Consider the following 14,778-nt stretch of genomic DNA (forward strand, 5'->3'; position numbering starts at 1 on the left):
CAGGTAAAAAGTATTGGGACGTTCACACTGATTCCCCTCCCTGTCCCCATCCGCCACTGGCACATATGCCGTTGGTTTCAACCCGTACACTTCTTCAGGTGCAATCAGCATTTGGGCATAAATTGCAGCCACTTTGCGACCAACTCAGCATCAGGTCCATCAATTCCAAAACTTTTAAATAATTTCCTTGGACACTCTGCAGTTGGACAGGTGAATTTAATCTCATTACATGCTATAAAGTCTAAGCAGGCCCTTGGGAACTAAACTACATGTTTACATGCTTATTAAACGTAGCTACAAAGTCATTTGGGCAGTTTTAGGTACTTCTCAATTATAATGGCCACAGAATAATGATAGTGAGAATAGTATCCAATTTACTAAACTAGAGAAATTGTACAGTACAGTATTGTATAATAAGGAGATTTCCAAGGTCACACCTTGGGACTATACTGTAAGTAAAGTTATAAGCCAAGTGAAGGACAGTTAGCAACTATGAAAACACTAGTAAAAATCTTTAGCTTGCCCGTGACTCCAGCCTTTCCTTTGAATGCATGTCATAGCCCAAGTTACAGTATAAAACTATTTTAATCTCACTTAATCTGTCCCTTATAAGCTCAACAATATGACTATAGAGTCAACTGAAAGATGGAAAAAAGAGAGAAAGGTACAAATTAACGTAATGGCCGACCAACCTCTAGAATTGGTAAGGGTATGCACAAACGATATTGTGCATATACACTTACCAATTTCCCATATGATATGTCTGGCCAGGAGAACCAGCTGTGATGTCATTTTCACTTGTTCCTGGGGCCAGCATATGGGTTGGTCTTTTGATCATGGTTAGGTCTAGACATGGGTGCTGCAAGGGACCTTTTACGTCACACCCACGGGACCCGCGACCAAAGGGGGATCAGAACGGGGGGCCAAAAGTAGACCCTCGTGGGTTCGCCTCACTCGCCACGCTTTGGGCACGGTGGCTCACTACAGTCATTACAAAAATATATTCCCCCTCTATGCCCATGTAGATGGTAACACTGGAGCAGTCCGGCCCTTCTGCAGTGGTCACATGGTTGCGATGTCAGAGAGGTCCCTTCTCCAACTAGGATCTAGCAGCAACCTTTTGGTCATGTGTACACACAAGCAAATGTGAACAATATATCTGCACTATATATATCGCATCTGCTGTGCAGCACGGATATATCTGTGAAAGACATCATTCACCGATATATTGTGTATAAACACGAGCCAACGGTTGGGACACTATAAATCTTTTATCAACTGTACGCACTATATATCGTCTAGTGTGTACCCAGCATAACTCTTTCATGTTATTTTAATTGTGGAATACACATGGAGTCCTGCCGGTATTAAGTCCATACTTAACCAACTTTCTGGCTGCCCCCTCCGAGAGAAGCAGGGGGCGTGGCATCAGCATAGATGGGCAGTGCAGGAGGCGTGGTGCCATGATCGCATCATTGTGGCCCTTCCCCCCCCCCTTTGCAACGCTGATATTACAGGCATTGCAAAGCAGTGGGACGTGCTACAATGACACGATTCAGTGCAAATTGCATCACCTCCTGTCCCGGACCGCCCACTTTTGCTCTGTAAATGGGTGGCTGCAGGGGGTGGGGGGGATTTTTACCGTCGCAGGTGGGGAAGGAAGTGGGCAAGTGGCTGCCGGAAGACTTGCCTACTCTTCCGGGTGGCCAGGAGTGCCACATCATTTTGGGAGCCTCTGGGCCATTTCGGGAGAGTAGACAAGTCTCACTACTGTATATCCTTGAAATTTTCTATGGATAAAAAGTAAACAAATGTGATCTGTTATGAAGGCACGGGGGATCATTCAGACCCGTTCGCGAGCAAAGGAGGCATGTCGATGTTGCCCCACTGCGCATGCGCACAACGGAGGGAGCTCCGTCGTGCGCATGCGCGAGACCCGGACTGCGACAGCCAAGCTGTCGCTCCGGGTCTCGCACCAAAGGGGGTGTGCTGTCGATGTTGATTGACAGCACGGCCCCTTTGGTGGGCGTGCCGTGGGCGTGGCGGCCAGACGGAGGCGTTCCCATGGGAACGCCTACCATCTGAAGCCGGCCCCACTGACATCACTAGTGATGTCAGTGGGAGTGATTTTGGCTCTGATAGAGCCAAAATCACTCCAGGGCTTGCGGCAGCGAGACCCTACCACAGGGTCTCCGTCACAAGCCCGATGGTCGCGATGGTCTTGACCATCGCGACCATCATCATGGATGCTAGCATAAGCTGTGGGTGGTAACCCACAGCTATGCAAGCGTCCATGAGGACGCTCCTAAAACAGGTAGGAGGGCCCTGATTCAGAGCGAGCGGTCTGGTCAGAGCGTTCAGCTCTGAATCAGGCCCACAGTGCGTAACTAAGCATCTATATTTGTGCTTAATGCCTCAAACTGTACACGCAGGCACTTTCCCTACAACAACCTTCAGCAGAGCTACAGTATTTCATTGGTGAATGCAGTTTACCCGACACTGCAAACTGGGTTCACATAGCCCACTGCAGAATGCGATTGCAGTGCACAAGCCTTCAGAATGTTCACTAGATAGAACATGTACTCACAACATCAGCATGTGCTGCATCCATAACCGACATTGACTATGAATTGTAATGTGTTCTATGAACCCTACTTACGATGCTACGTAAGATGTTATCATAAGTGGTGTACCTTTGTGTTTGAGTCGCAAGGTGGCTGACTTGGCATAGGCACTTACTAATGTGAACATCTACAGCATGACCAATAATAGCCACATGTCTTGGTTGGTAGTGGGCACCCCCTTTGCTCCTGTGGTTTGTAAATAGTGAGTCACAACCAGTGGCGGATTTTACCTAGGTGCTGCAAAAGATCATGCGCAATGACCCTGGTAGTCAGAACGCTGAGCCGCCGGTCTTCATTACAAGCAGCTCCCCTTAGCAGACAGCATAGGATCCACCACTGGTCGTAACCACACATGTTCAAAGGGCCTTGTACAACAAACTAATGACTTTCTGACCACTACAATGGAGATCAGAGATATTTCATAAATATAAATTCATCTCTTTGAGGCATAATTGTTAAATAATTATTTTGATATTGGTAATGAGATTTTACAAAGTCAATGCAACTTATCATTCTGCTAATGTCTATAGCCATTACAAACAGAAAGCCTATTAAATAACTAACATACCTGTCAAACTACTCTATGCATTAGATGAAACACGCAGAAAAGATGACATTATATGCATATATATATTTTCACTGTAATTAACGTTCAAGGAAAAGAGATTGTAAAATATATCATAGGCAAAACAGGGAGGGTTTCCGATTGCCTGGAAACCCCCCTCTCCAGCCAACAACCTTGATGACCACAACAGAAATAGCATATAATACTAAAGTTGCATGTTTTTAAGATCCACTTAGTGTCACAAAGGATAATGAATATACTTGTGCACCAACTAGGAGATCTGAAAAACATGCATTGTTAAGGGTGCACTGATATAGACCATTTATAGGGTCAATTATTAATACTGTATAATAATACACTATCCAGTACATAAGGAGACCAATCTGTACATATATGTCCAGGGCAGTTGCAAGGTTCTTTTGCTGCTCCCCGAGATTCCCAAACTTCAAATGATCTGGAATGGAGACAACATCTAAAATGAAAACATTCAGCTCATGCAGGATGGCCCTACTTCCGCATATAATGGTTTATTGTGATTGCTGGTCCTGTATATGCTGGAACTATTACATACACTATACTTCGTATGACATATATAATAGCTGGTTAAGTGCAAATTATGCCATCTTCATGGAATGGCCACTGGCTCTAAAATCAAGCATATGGACCCCTCCTCCAGAAATCCTGCATTTGTCAATGTATATAATAACCATCACTGTAACTATACCAGGGCCGCAACTAGGGGGGGCTGGAGGTGCACCGGGTTCGCCGCTGCACCCGCCGCCAGTGTCCTCCAGTGCGGCGCCGCAGGGTGGCTCCAAGCCTGATGCCCGCTGAGATTTTATTACCAGCGGGTGCCCAGCTCCTTCCCTGCAGCCCCGCGGTAGCCAGAGGCTGGAGTTCTCTCCTGAACTCCAGCTTCCGGCTCTCCCCACGGGCACTATGGGAGAGACGTCATGACGTTTCTCCCATACTTCCGAGGAACAGCCTGGCGCATCGGACGGCGGCGGACGAGCGGGGTTTAAGTTAAGTTTTGTTTTTCCTTTGTGTAACCGGCACTACAGGGGCTTTACTATGAAAGCATTACCACATGGGCACTACTACAGGGGCATTACTATGGGGGCATTACTATATGGGCACTACTACAGGGGCATTACTATGAGAGCATTACCACATGGGCACTATCTACAGGGGCATTACTATGGGGGCATTACTATATGGGCACTACTACAGGGGCATTACCATATGGGCACTACTACAGGGGCATTACCTCAGGGGGCATTACTATAGGTGCACTGCTGCAGGGGGCATTACTATGGGGGAATTATCAGGGGGAGCACCAAATTACTGTCTTGCCTCGGGTGACAAAAGTCTTAGTTTCAGCCCTGACTATACTTTTAAAGACAGAACATGGAAATTCAATTAAGTGACAATTTTTTTTTTCAAGTTATAATGTTTAGCAGACTTTATATCTAAAATTGTACATATCAAAACTCTCTAATTGTTATAAGATATAAATCCAATGAAAATGAATACAAATTGTCCTTAAGTTTTCTATACTCTACTGTTAACATAAAGTTCATTCTTTTTGATTAAAGGGTTTCACAAGCTTGTTGTGCTGTGTTATTATTAGGCACTGCTAACATGTATACATTTCTCCCAAGAATCCCTTTATGTAAGTAAATTATTCCCAAGTATCCCATAATACTTCTAACCGTACACCGAGAATGTATTTTTTAAATGTAGAAATGTATCTCTACTGATTAGTATTGACTTATGCATTAAACTGTTTTACTAAGTTTAATTTAACATACTGAGGTAGTCCCTAGTGGTACCTCACTATGAGACACCATAGTGTAATCTATATCTTTGTACAATATGTGAGACACCATAGTGTAACATACATGGTCAAATGTCTTTATACAATGCTAATAAATGACACATTCCAAGACATGAATGCACCTAATGGAAATGCCAAGAAAATACATTTCCTTCTAAATGCACAAAACCACTGTCATTTGGGAGATGTACACCTCCTTGATACCTATATAACTAATTATTCTGGCAACAATGGAGGAAGACATTTTAAATTTGGTGATTCTTCCATGGGGGGCTCTGTTGTGTGTTGAGAGAATGAATAAGTTGGTAAACATAAGAGATTCCCATATATGAGAAGTGCTGGATATCAAGTTACATTATATTGCTTGGGGGCAGAGGGATTTATTTTATAGTTATGCTGTTAAGCGTTCTACAAATTTACGTTGTTAATTTCAAACAACAATTCATATTATTATTATTATTATTATTATTATTATTATTATTATTATTATTATTATTATTATCATTATTATTTTAGGTTTGAAAACAATGGCAGAAATACAGCTCTAATACAAACCAAAAGTGCAAAGTAATAAAACAGGATACTGATATGTATTAAATAGTGGTGTTGAATACATCCCGACAAATCAGAAAGGGAATATAGAAAAAAAGTTGTCCTAATTCAAGGGTTCAAAATCAACCCAAAGCCTCAAGATAGGAACAATACATTATACGCAACAATGAGAAAACTTTCTGTAATTTGGAAATGAAGGATCTAATGCGTGTAGTAAGACAGGGCTTGAGAAATTTTTCTAAAATCTAGGAGCTAGGATGAAATTGTAGGAGCCAGATGACTGTCCCCCCAAAAAAATTACAGGAGTGAGTAAGAAGCACAGCTCTGTGTTATACACACTATACTAGTCCACAAAATGGTCACAGTTGAATGGATATAGTAACATGGAGGCTCCCTCACTGCTCTGCACAGCTCCCCTGCTCCACCCTCCAGTAATAACGGACCACATTTCACATAAAACAGTGGTGCCAGAAAGTAGAACAAAACCCCCCTCATGGTCACACCACTATCCCTCTGAAGCCGCTCCGCAATCCCTGGCCATGCATAAACCCTACTAAAGGAGAGCTCTATGCAGCCGGAGATAGTAGACAGTAGACAGTTGGGACGTACAGGAGGATCAGCGTAGACTGGGACAGACAGCAGGTATAAGAGCAGGCCAGGATGGAGAGGAGTCGTCAGTGCAGGATGGGACGTACAGGAGGATCAGCATAGACTGGGACAGACAGCAGGGATCAGAGCAGGCCAGGATGGAGAGGAGTCATCACCACAGGCCGGGACAGACATAGGCACAGCAGGCACAGCAGGCGACACTCAGCACATGCACTCCTGTGCATGATATGAACACGGCAATACTATAGGCATGAAACTCCGCCAGAGCTGATGAGGATCAACTTCCTCCATCACTGCGAAATCTAGTAGCCAGGCAGCAAAATCTAGTAGCCATAGCAAATTGGCCCCCGGGATTTGTCGGGCCCTGTAGTAAGGCAATATCACCACATACTAGTCACAATGCTGAGTCAAAGTTAGAAAATAACAATACTCTTGGGATTCAACACAGTTAGGCCCAACTAAGTTGAGCCCACGAGTATGTGCCCCTTAAGCTGGGTACACACCTGTACAATCAACAGCTGATCGGCTAAAACTCCTCCTGATCAGTCGTGCAGTGTGTACCCAGTGTGACACTCTGTCAGCTGCCTGTGAGCCTCATACACACTCTATGGGTTCGGGTGGATGGCCCTATAAATATTAAACACACATAAGATTTGAACACTTCGATCCCAGCCATTGCAGGAGTGTTATAAGCCGTTTATCAGCTAACGCTCCTGCATCGGGACAGAGTACACACTTATACAATCCAACACCCATTCTCTCGATATCGAAAGAACGGCCAGACGATTGTATAGGTGTGTACCCAGCTTAAAGGGCTGCGTACAAAAATCCATTAGTCCAGGGAGAGATCAGGCCACAAGGAGGATGAGTTGCAGGGCCTTCGGCGGTGTTCCATCCTAGTACAATGGCAACTAGACCCCCTCACCCCTATTTGAATTGACCCCTTAAACTTTTGGAAAAGACAAAAACAAAAGTATTTAAAACTTTTATTCAAAATAAAACCATGTTTGTGATGAAATACTAAATACAGTTTTGTATACCAGATTGTGTGGTCATTTATCAACATGGCATATACGTTTTTTTTGCCAAGGTGTAACATCAGGACACTTCTTTAAGCGTTGCACTTATTTTATGCTCTCATATACATATCTGCATGGAATATGACAGCTTTTGTAAGTGTGCACATTTTGGGGCCATATATATAAAGAAAGATCGGCGCTCAACATGTAAATCAGCACTACCATAGGCAATACAATAATTGCAAATCGAGACTGTGTGAGACCAGTACTTATAGTATTGTGTTTATTTAGATACAGTGGGTCATAATCGTGAGTAATATGGCTCCCGATTATTGTTTGTTATTATCAAGGTTAGTGAGTGCTGTTTTGCAGTATACTGTATACAGTGGTGGATTGTCTGTATCTCCACACTCTCGTGCATGTACATAAATAAACATTAAATATGTAAGCAAGTGGATTGAGGGGCGGGGGTTGGTGTGTACACCTTTCAGATGCAGGTGATAGATAATGTGTGTGTGTTTTCCAATGTGTATCGGCCTCTAGCCTTCCTCAGGGTATCCTTATCACCAACACCCGCTACCCAATCCACCAAAGTCTCCTCGAAGTTGGTGCCAGTTGAGCGGTCGGAGAACAGCTGAGACCCGGGGGCCACGGAGTCCCGTGACACGAGGCAACCTGGAAGGCTCACTGTAGAGCCAGCCTGGACACTGCCCCAGTCAGTGCTCGTGAACTCACACACACTGACCTAATAGTGGCGCAAACAGCGAACGGAGCCACCGGCGATCGTCATCCCACTCACCCGGAGGTGAGCGCTACAAAAGAAAGGGTAAGTTGTGCAGGACGCCGCCCCACCAGGACACAGCCCCCAACACTCACTTGACCATGCACATTACTACCTATAACCTAATTGACATCTGCACTGGACATCACCTCACACAAGCATAACATTGGAGTGACACAAGCTTTAGACACATTCTTTTCTTCCAATACTGCATGCCATTTTTTTCAAATTTTCCTGTTTTTTACTTCCAATACTGCATGCCATTTTTTCTAATTTCCCTGTTTATTTTTTCTTTTCTCTCTAATTTTCCAAATATAACTTTTTTTTCATTCTTTACAATTTTAAATTCATATCATTGCTTACATATTTATTGTTTATTTATGTACATGCATGAGAGTGTGTGGATACAGACGATCCACCACTGTATACACTGTATACAGTATACTGCAAAACAGCACTCACTAACCTTGATAATAACAAACAATAATCGGGAGCCATATTACACCCTATTATGATCCATTGTATATAAATAAACACAATACTATAAGTACTGGTCTCACACAGTGTCGATTTGCAATTATTATATTGCCTATGGTAGTGCTGATTTACATGTTGAGCGCAGAGCTTTCTTTTTATATATAACAAACAATAATCGGGAGCCATATTACACCCTATTATGATCCATTGTATCTAAATAAACCATATGATCCATTGTATCTAAATAAACACAATACTATAAGTACTGGTCTCACACAGTGTCGATTTGCAATTATTATATTGCCTATGGTAGTGCTGATTTACATGTTGAGCGCAGAGCTTTCTTTCCTAATAGGACCCTGCAGCTCAGCTAAATTATTAAACAGCACCCATAACCAGCGAAGCGCGGATTCCCAAAAAGATTCTCTATACCAACATTTTTGGGCCAGGTGATGAACAGATCCGTTTGGATAAAGGTATTCCCATGCATTCTGCAAAGCGCAAACAACAACAAAAACCACAGCACAGAACTTATGTTTTGCTTCATAAATTGACCCAATTGTGTTCAAATCAGTTAATGACTGAACGATTGCCAGCATGACCAAATTTCTCTTTATGTCACAAAAAGGACTTCTGAATAACCCTCTTTCATTTACTTTTTTTTTTAACTTGACTTGTCACTGGATGCAAACACTGATACAAGCTCACATTTTTTAACAAACCCCTGTTGTCTAAAGTATTTTCTGTATTGTTAAACAAAACTTTTTTAATTAGCAATAACTGGTCCACTGTGATTTACAATGTGGAAGGGTCACTTCGTAATAGGGGCAAACTTGCACAACTGTGAAGATTGATACTGCAATGTAGCTACAGCAATAGCAAACTAAAACTAGCCAATCAATTCATACACATAGTTAAGCCCTAAATGGGAAATGTATCACACATTGGAGAGAGATAAAGTACCAACCAATCAGCTCCTAATTGTAATTTTTAAAACACAGCCTGCAATAATGGCAGTTACAATCTGATTGGTTGGTACTTTGGGGGAGATGTACTAAGCCTTGGATAGAGATAAAGTACCAACCAATCAGCACTTAAATGTCATATTTCAAACACAGCCTGTAAAATGACAGTTAGCAGCTGATTGATTTGTACTTCATCTCTCTCCATGTTACCTCTCTCCAAGGCTTAGTACATATACCACATAATATCTCTCCACTTCTCTCTCTCCAAGGCTCGACACATCTCCCACTGAGGGGGCAATGTATCAAAAATTCTAAAGAGTGTAGAAGTGGACAAGTGGAGTAGTTGCCCCATAACAAACAATCAGCTTCTAGTTATCATTATTAAATGCATTCTAAAAAATGATAGAAGCTGATTGGCTGCTATGGGCATCTTCTTCACTTGTCCCATTCTCCACTCATTGGAAGCCATGATATATTTCCCCTTATATGAATACAATGCACCACAAAAAGTACCTACTTGTATAATTTTATTTTATCATATGAATACTTGTAAGAGCATTAAACAGGCCTGCCCTGTAGGGATTTTGTCCTTGAAACTGCCATAGCACCTTGTAGCAGCTTGTGACATGCTCTGTCTTGACTTTGATGGCTAAATCAAGAGCCCATGCAAAATGAAAGTGAAAGCCTTTGTCAGAATCAAAGCAAAAAGGAGGTTCAGTTAGCAGACATGGGGGAGACATATCAAAGCTTGGAGAGAGATAGAGTGGTGAAAGATAAAGTACCAACCAATCAGCTCCTAACTGTCTATTTACAGGTTGTGTTTGAAAAATGACAGTTAAGAGCTGATTGGTATAGTACTTTATCTCTCTTCACTTTATCTCTCTGCAAGGTTTGATACATATCCCTCATGGTGAAGGACATTATGGTTGCCAACTACACCACTGGCGTAAGAATGCCATTCACCAACGGCTGCCTTAATGTTGGTGGCCGATAATGTTTCTTATGCCTTCTTATGCCTTACTGTAACCACCCACTTTCCCTACCAGCAGCTACAATTTTATATGTATCAATTGATTGTAGGATCATTTGGGCACTGTTACCTTCTGTTTCATGCCACCGTTACTTTTCTGTATCACAATCCCCTCATTGCACAGCGCTGTGTAATATGTTGGAATACACTAAATAAAGAAGGGTAATAATAATAAGATCTAAGCTCTGGCTGTGAAAATGCATTTAATACAAATGGCCCAGTCTATGAATAAACGAAACCCCACTACAGCCTACGATGAAACTGCAACCATGATTCAATGCTTTAATACATAATATTTAGTGATTCCATTCACAAGTAAATCAATAACTGTTAATTAGATCGGAAATTCCATTAAAACTTTCATTTCTTAGGCATTTGTGGGCAATGATGAACAATTATCTTTTATAACCATACATTAATGCAATGGAAAGTGGAGAGCACAAATGCTCACTGATTTAATGCTCCCGCATTCAGACCATTCATCTATGAAAGGTAATATCTTAAACACAAGTCATATCCGACAACATAATAGCATGTTTTGGAAATAGCTGGAAAGAATACTTACAACATTGCAAGCCTTGTGGGTAGGCTTAGAAAAACTAATACCTATGGCTTATAATGTAACACAAAACCCCCAGACCATGATGCAGTGCAGTCAGTATCATATAAAGAATAAGTTATTAAAAAGGAACTGATATTATTTGCATAAGCTGCTGAAGACTAGTTACAAATGTAAATGTTAAAAAAAAAATCTAATTTCCCTGTTTAGAATCTGTTTCGCAGCCACAAGCTTTTTTATAAAGTAATCTTTAAGCCCATCTCCGTATGCTTTCATTACCCTGAGAGGTAAAATATCTGTATGGGTAGAAAGTGAAGGGGCTGTGGACTTCATTCTCTCCTGAAGGAGCTTAGCTCACAAAATCTAGTGCTACTGGTTCTTTGAGGCTCACCATAGGGAGCGGTGTAGACCATTATTTTCTCTCCTACTGATGGCAGGGGTCATGCTCCCTCTCATCGACGAGACTAACATCTGCTGGAAGTGTCAAAATAAAATTATACTGCCATCATTTTTATGTGAATAGACATTTCATAGTACATAGAAATGCTGCACAAATACCACATTCCAAATTGTTACACACCACACTCATTATATATGGTAAAATATAAAATAAAACCAAGAGCAATCTGGACAGGTCTTTTATATTCTTCTTTAAACGTTTCATTTATCTAAATTTGTCTGACACCTTTGTCAATTTCTATTTTGGATGTATTCTTAAGCCAGGCACTGTAGAACTTGATGTTTAAAGTAGCTTTTTATTGATCAGTGGCTGCTATTTGATAGCTGGACAAATGTCAGATATAGTAGCTATCCCTCAAGCTACAAGCATTACAAGTTAGGTGTCTGAATGAGTTTGTCCAAGCTGTTATCAGGTCCTACTGCTATTTAAAACAGTGACAAGCCGATACCACAGTATTCACTTAAGAGCTAAAATCTGTCTTTGTTGTACCTATCATTTTGATGAGTTTACATCACAAGATTGTAGTCATTTTAATGAATTTGTAAAAAAAGAAGTGTGTATGACACACGACTAAATATAGTATTTGTGCTGTAAGGAGTATCTGTACGTTATTTAAAATAAAGTCTAATTTGCTCCTAACAGAAGAATGTTGTGTTTACAGTAGCTGAAAAGTCATTAATATTTACCAACTGTGTACAAAGCAACACTAAATATGTAAGCTAACACTGTAAACATGTAATAAAATATTTTATTTACTAGTTGCGCAGACAATAATGTACGGTAACACAATTATTGCATAGTAAAATACTTACCTTTTCCATTTAATGCATAACTGTAAATTACTGGCCCTAGATTTTCTGAAATAGACATTTGTTTACAAAAATATTGATACCTAAGGATAAAAACTATTCATACACCTTAATGTTTATTAATGGAGTTAAGCCAGATGAAAAACACAAACAGCCTTAACTAATAATTGCAATAAATGATTAAAACTAGTTTGTTGCAGGTATAGCACTTATGCACTTGCTAATGTTGATTACATATCTTTTTACAGGCTGTAATATTAATGAACTTAATTACAATAAAATACTATTTTATTATATTTAACCACACTCATAAAAATACATTTATTATATTAAAAGGGTATTTTATAAACAAAATAAATGATGCCTATGACCAAACATATCATAAGATATAATGCAATGTCCCCAAATGTGTTTTTATACACAAAACTGTGCTGTGAGAGTGACTAGCATTTATCTGGCATAACAATAATTTGCAGTAACAGAAAACTAATTACTAAGGTTAATTACCTAAACCTTTGCAAGTGGATAGAATGTGGATCATTTTAGCTAGTCTACAGATGCTGGGTTGCGCTGGGTCTAATGTATTCATTAATGTCCAGGCATAATATAGCAATACAGCTCCATCCTTGTATTAACTAAGATCAAATATTAATTAGGGATTGCAGCAATATTGAAAATAATTAAACACAGTTTAATACAGCAATTACAGTGAATGACATCTGAACAGTAGCAAGTCCAATTTGAAGAACCAGCAATGCCAAACTTTTAATGACAGCCACTTTCCCTGGCACAGTTGTGTGTCTGGAAGGCTGCCTTTGTCGTGTAAGTGTTTTGTGCTAAACAAGCTATTTTTATTCATGCACACAGCCCCTCATCACATCAGTGCAGTGGAGTGTAATTCATGCATAGAATGTCCTGCTGCCACTGTGCTGCAACCTAGTACTCTAACCCCAGTCATGAAATATAAACTCTAGACTTCCAAAACTCTGGGCAACTCAAACCCATGGTGGCAATCCCGACTACTGGATAAAACGATAGCTCTAGTTAATGCAAGCTTCTGTATGCTCATGTCCAGGTTCCTGGTCGCACTGCCTGGAATAATGTTTGCAGTAGGGGACCATTATTACAGCAGGTACCAAAGTCAGCACAATGCATATTCACTATAAAACTTGTCAGCATCACTGGTTTGTTGTATAAACATAAAGTATTCATTGAAACATCAGAGAACGTGATTACCAGCACAATACACACAACTATAAACACTATGTTAAATAGTCAAGGTCATCTTTATAGAGCAAAATACAACAATAACAGCACAATAGCAACAATGTTTGCTGTAACAACAAATCCTAGTAGATAACTGCAGTAAATAAAGACACTGTCAAAAGGACTCTCTGAGCAATGAACATGGCAAATGTCACAGCAAAGAACCCCAGCTCATTAGGATGAAAGTGAGATGTATGGTTTTGGAGTTATCCTAATGTAATGGGAGAAAGTGTGTGTTCCCATTCCACCCTTTCCACAGAGCTTCCAGCACATCAACTACAAAGTCCAGGGCAGGCAATTAAATCGGAGTATCAGAAGCAGGGAAGCGATGTTAGTGGGTACAGTGCATTGCTTTGTGTGCATGCATAGCAGAGGAGCAGGGCGGAGAGATAGCAAACAAGGGAATAAATAAAAACACATGAAATCACCTTGTTACAATAGTAGGGGTCCAAACAGGGGGAAGGTCCCAAACAGGGGGTGTCAGGAGCTGCAGCAGACTGTGCTGGTGGTGGGTAAAATCTCACATCCATTTCACTGTACACATCAAGGAAACTCCAGTCTTGTATGTCCAATAGCAGGAAAACAAACAGTGATGATGGAACCAGCCAGAGGTATATCACATAGAGAACAACAGCACCTTGCTCCTTCACATCCGTTTGTGGTTTGCAGACAAATGACAAAGCTACATATGTACTGTAATTAAAAAAAACTCCTCCAGCAGCCTGCCTGCTACGATGAGTCCTGACACAGACTACAGGGCTCTATAGAGCAAGTCAGGTAACAAAGTAGTGAATTTATTCTTCTCAACTGTTCTCCCTTCTCTGGTCACTGTGTTCCGGGTTTTTCCTCCCAACTGATTATTTATGTAAGTTGCTGGATTGTTGTTGTGTAGAAGGGGAAAGGGACCTGGAAGAGGCAGTGTCTCTCCCCAGCCTCTGGAATGGCTGCCCCGTGCTCTGCTAGAGGAGGAGGGACAGTCACAGTGTACATGAGAGTGCTTCTAGTTATTAGACACGTTGGATCTGTTGACCTGAAGAGCGCCATCTACTGGTGAAAGATAACTTTCTCTTTGTCCTGAAAAACCATGCGTTTCAGATTACCTATTTCACAAATAATGGGATCGTGTAAGTTACATTTGTATTTGCTTAAACACTTTGCATTTTTTAGGTTTGCATGTTTCCATTGAAGCATACATACTGTAAAATATACAAATTGTCACTTACGT

General features: G+C 41.0%; 1 protein-coding gene across 2 annotated transcripts in view; it reads right to left on the minus strand.

Annotated features, from left to right (window-relative positions):
* Window positions 1-14,516, minus strand: part of TOX (thymocyte selection associated high mobility group box) — a 321,921-nt gene extending 307,405 nt beyond the window's left edge. For both annotated transcript variants that reach the window (XM_088469351.1, XM_088469352.1), the window contains exon 1: window positions 13,982-14,516. In XM_088469351.1, coding sequence (XP_088325477.1) covers window positions 13,982-14,083 — 102 coding nt within the window. In that variant the 5' untranslated portion in view covers window positions 14,084-14,516. The remainder of the gene's footprint in view (window positions 1-13,981) is intronic.
* Window positions 14,517-14,778: the final 262 nt, after the last annotated feature.

Source organism: Taudactylus pleione, unplaced genomic scaffold (genome assembly GCF_031769625.1).
Source record: "Taudactylus pleione unplaced genomic scaffold, aTauple2 ptg000090l, whole genome shotgun sequence".
Lineage (NCBI taxonomy): Eukaryota > Metazoa > Chordata > Amphibia > Anura > Myobatrachidae > Taudactylus > Taudactylus pleione.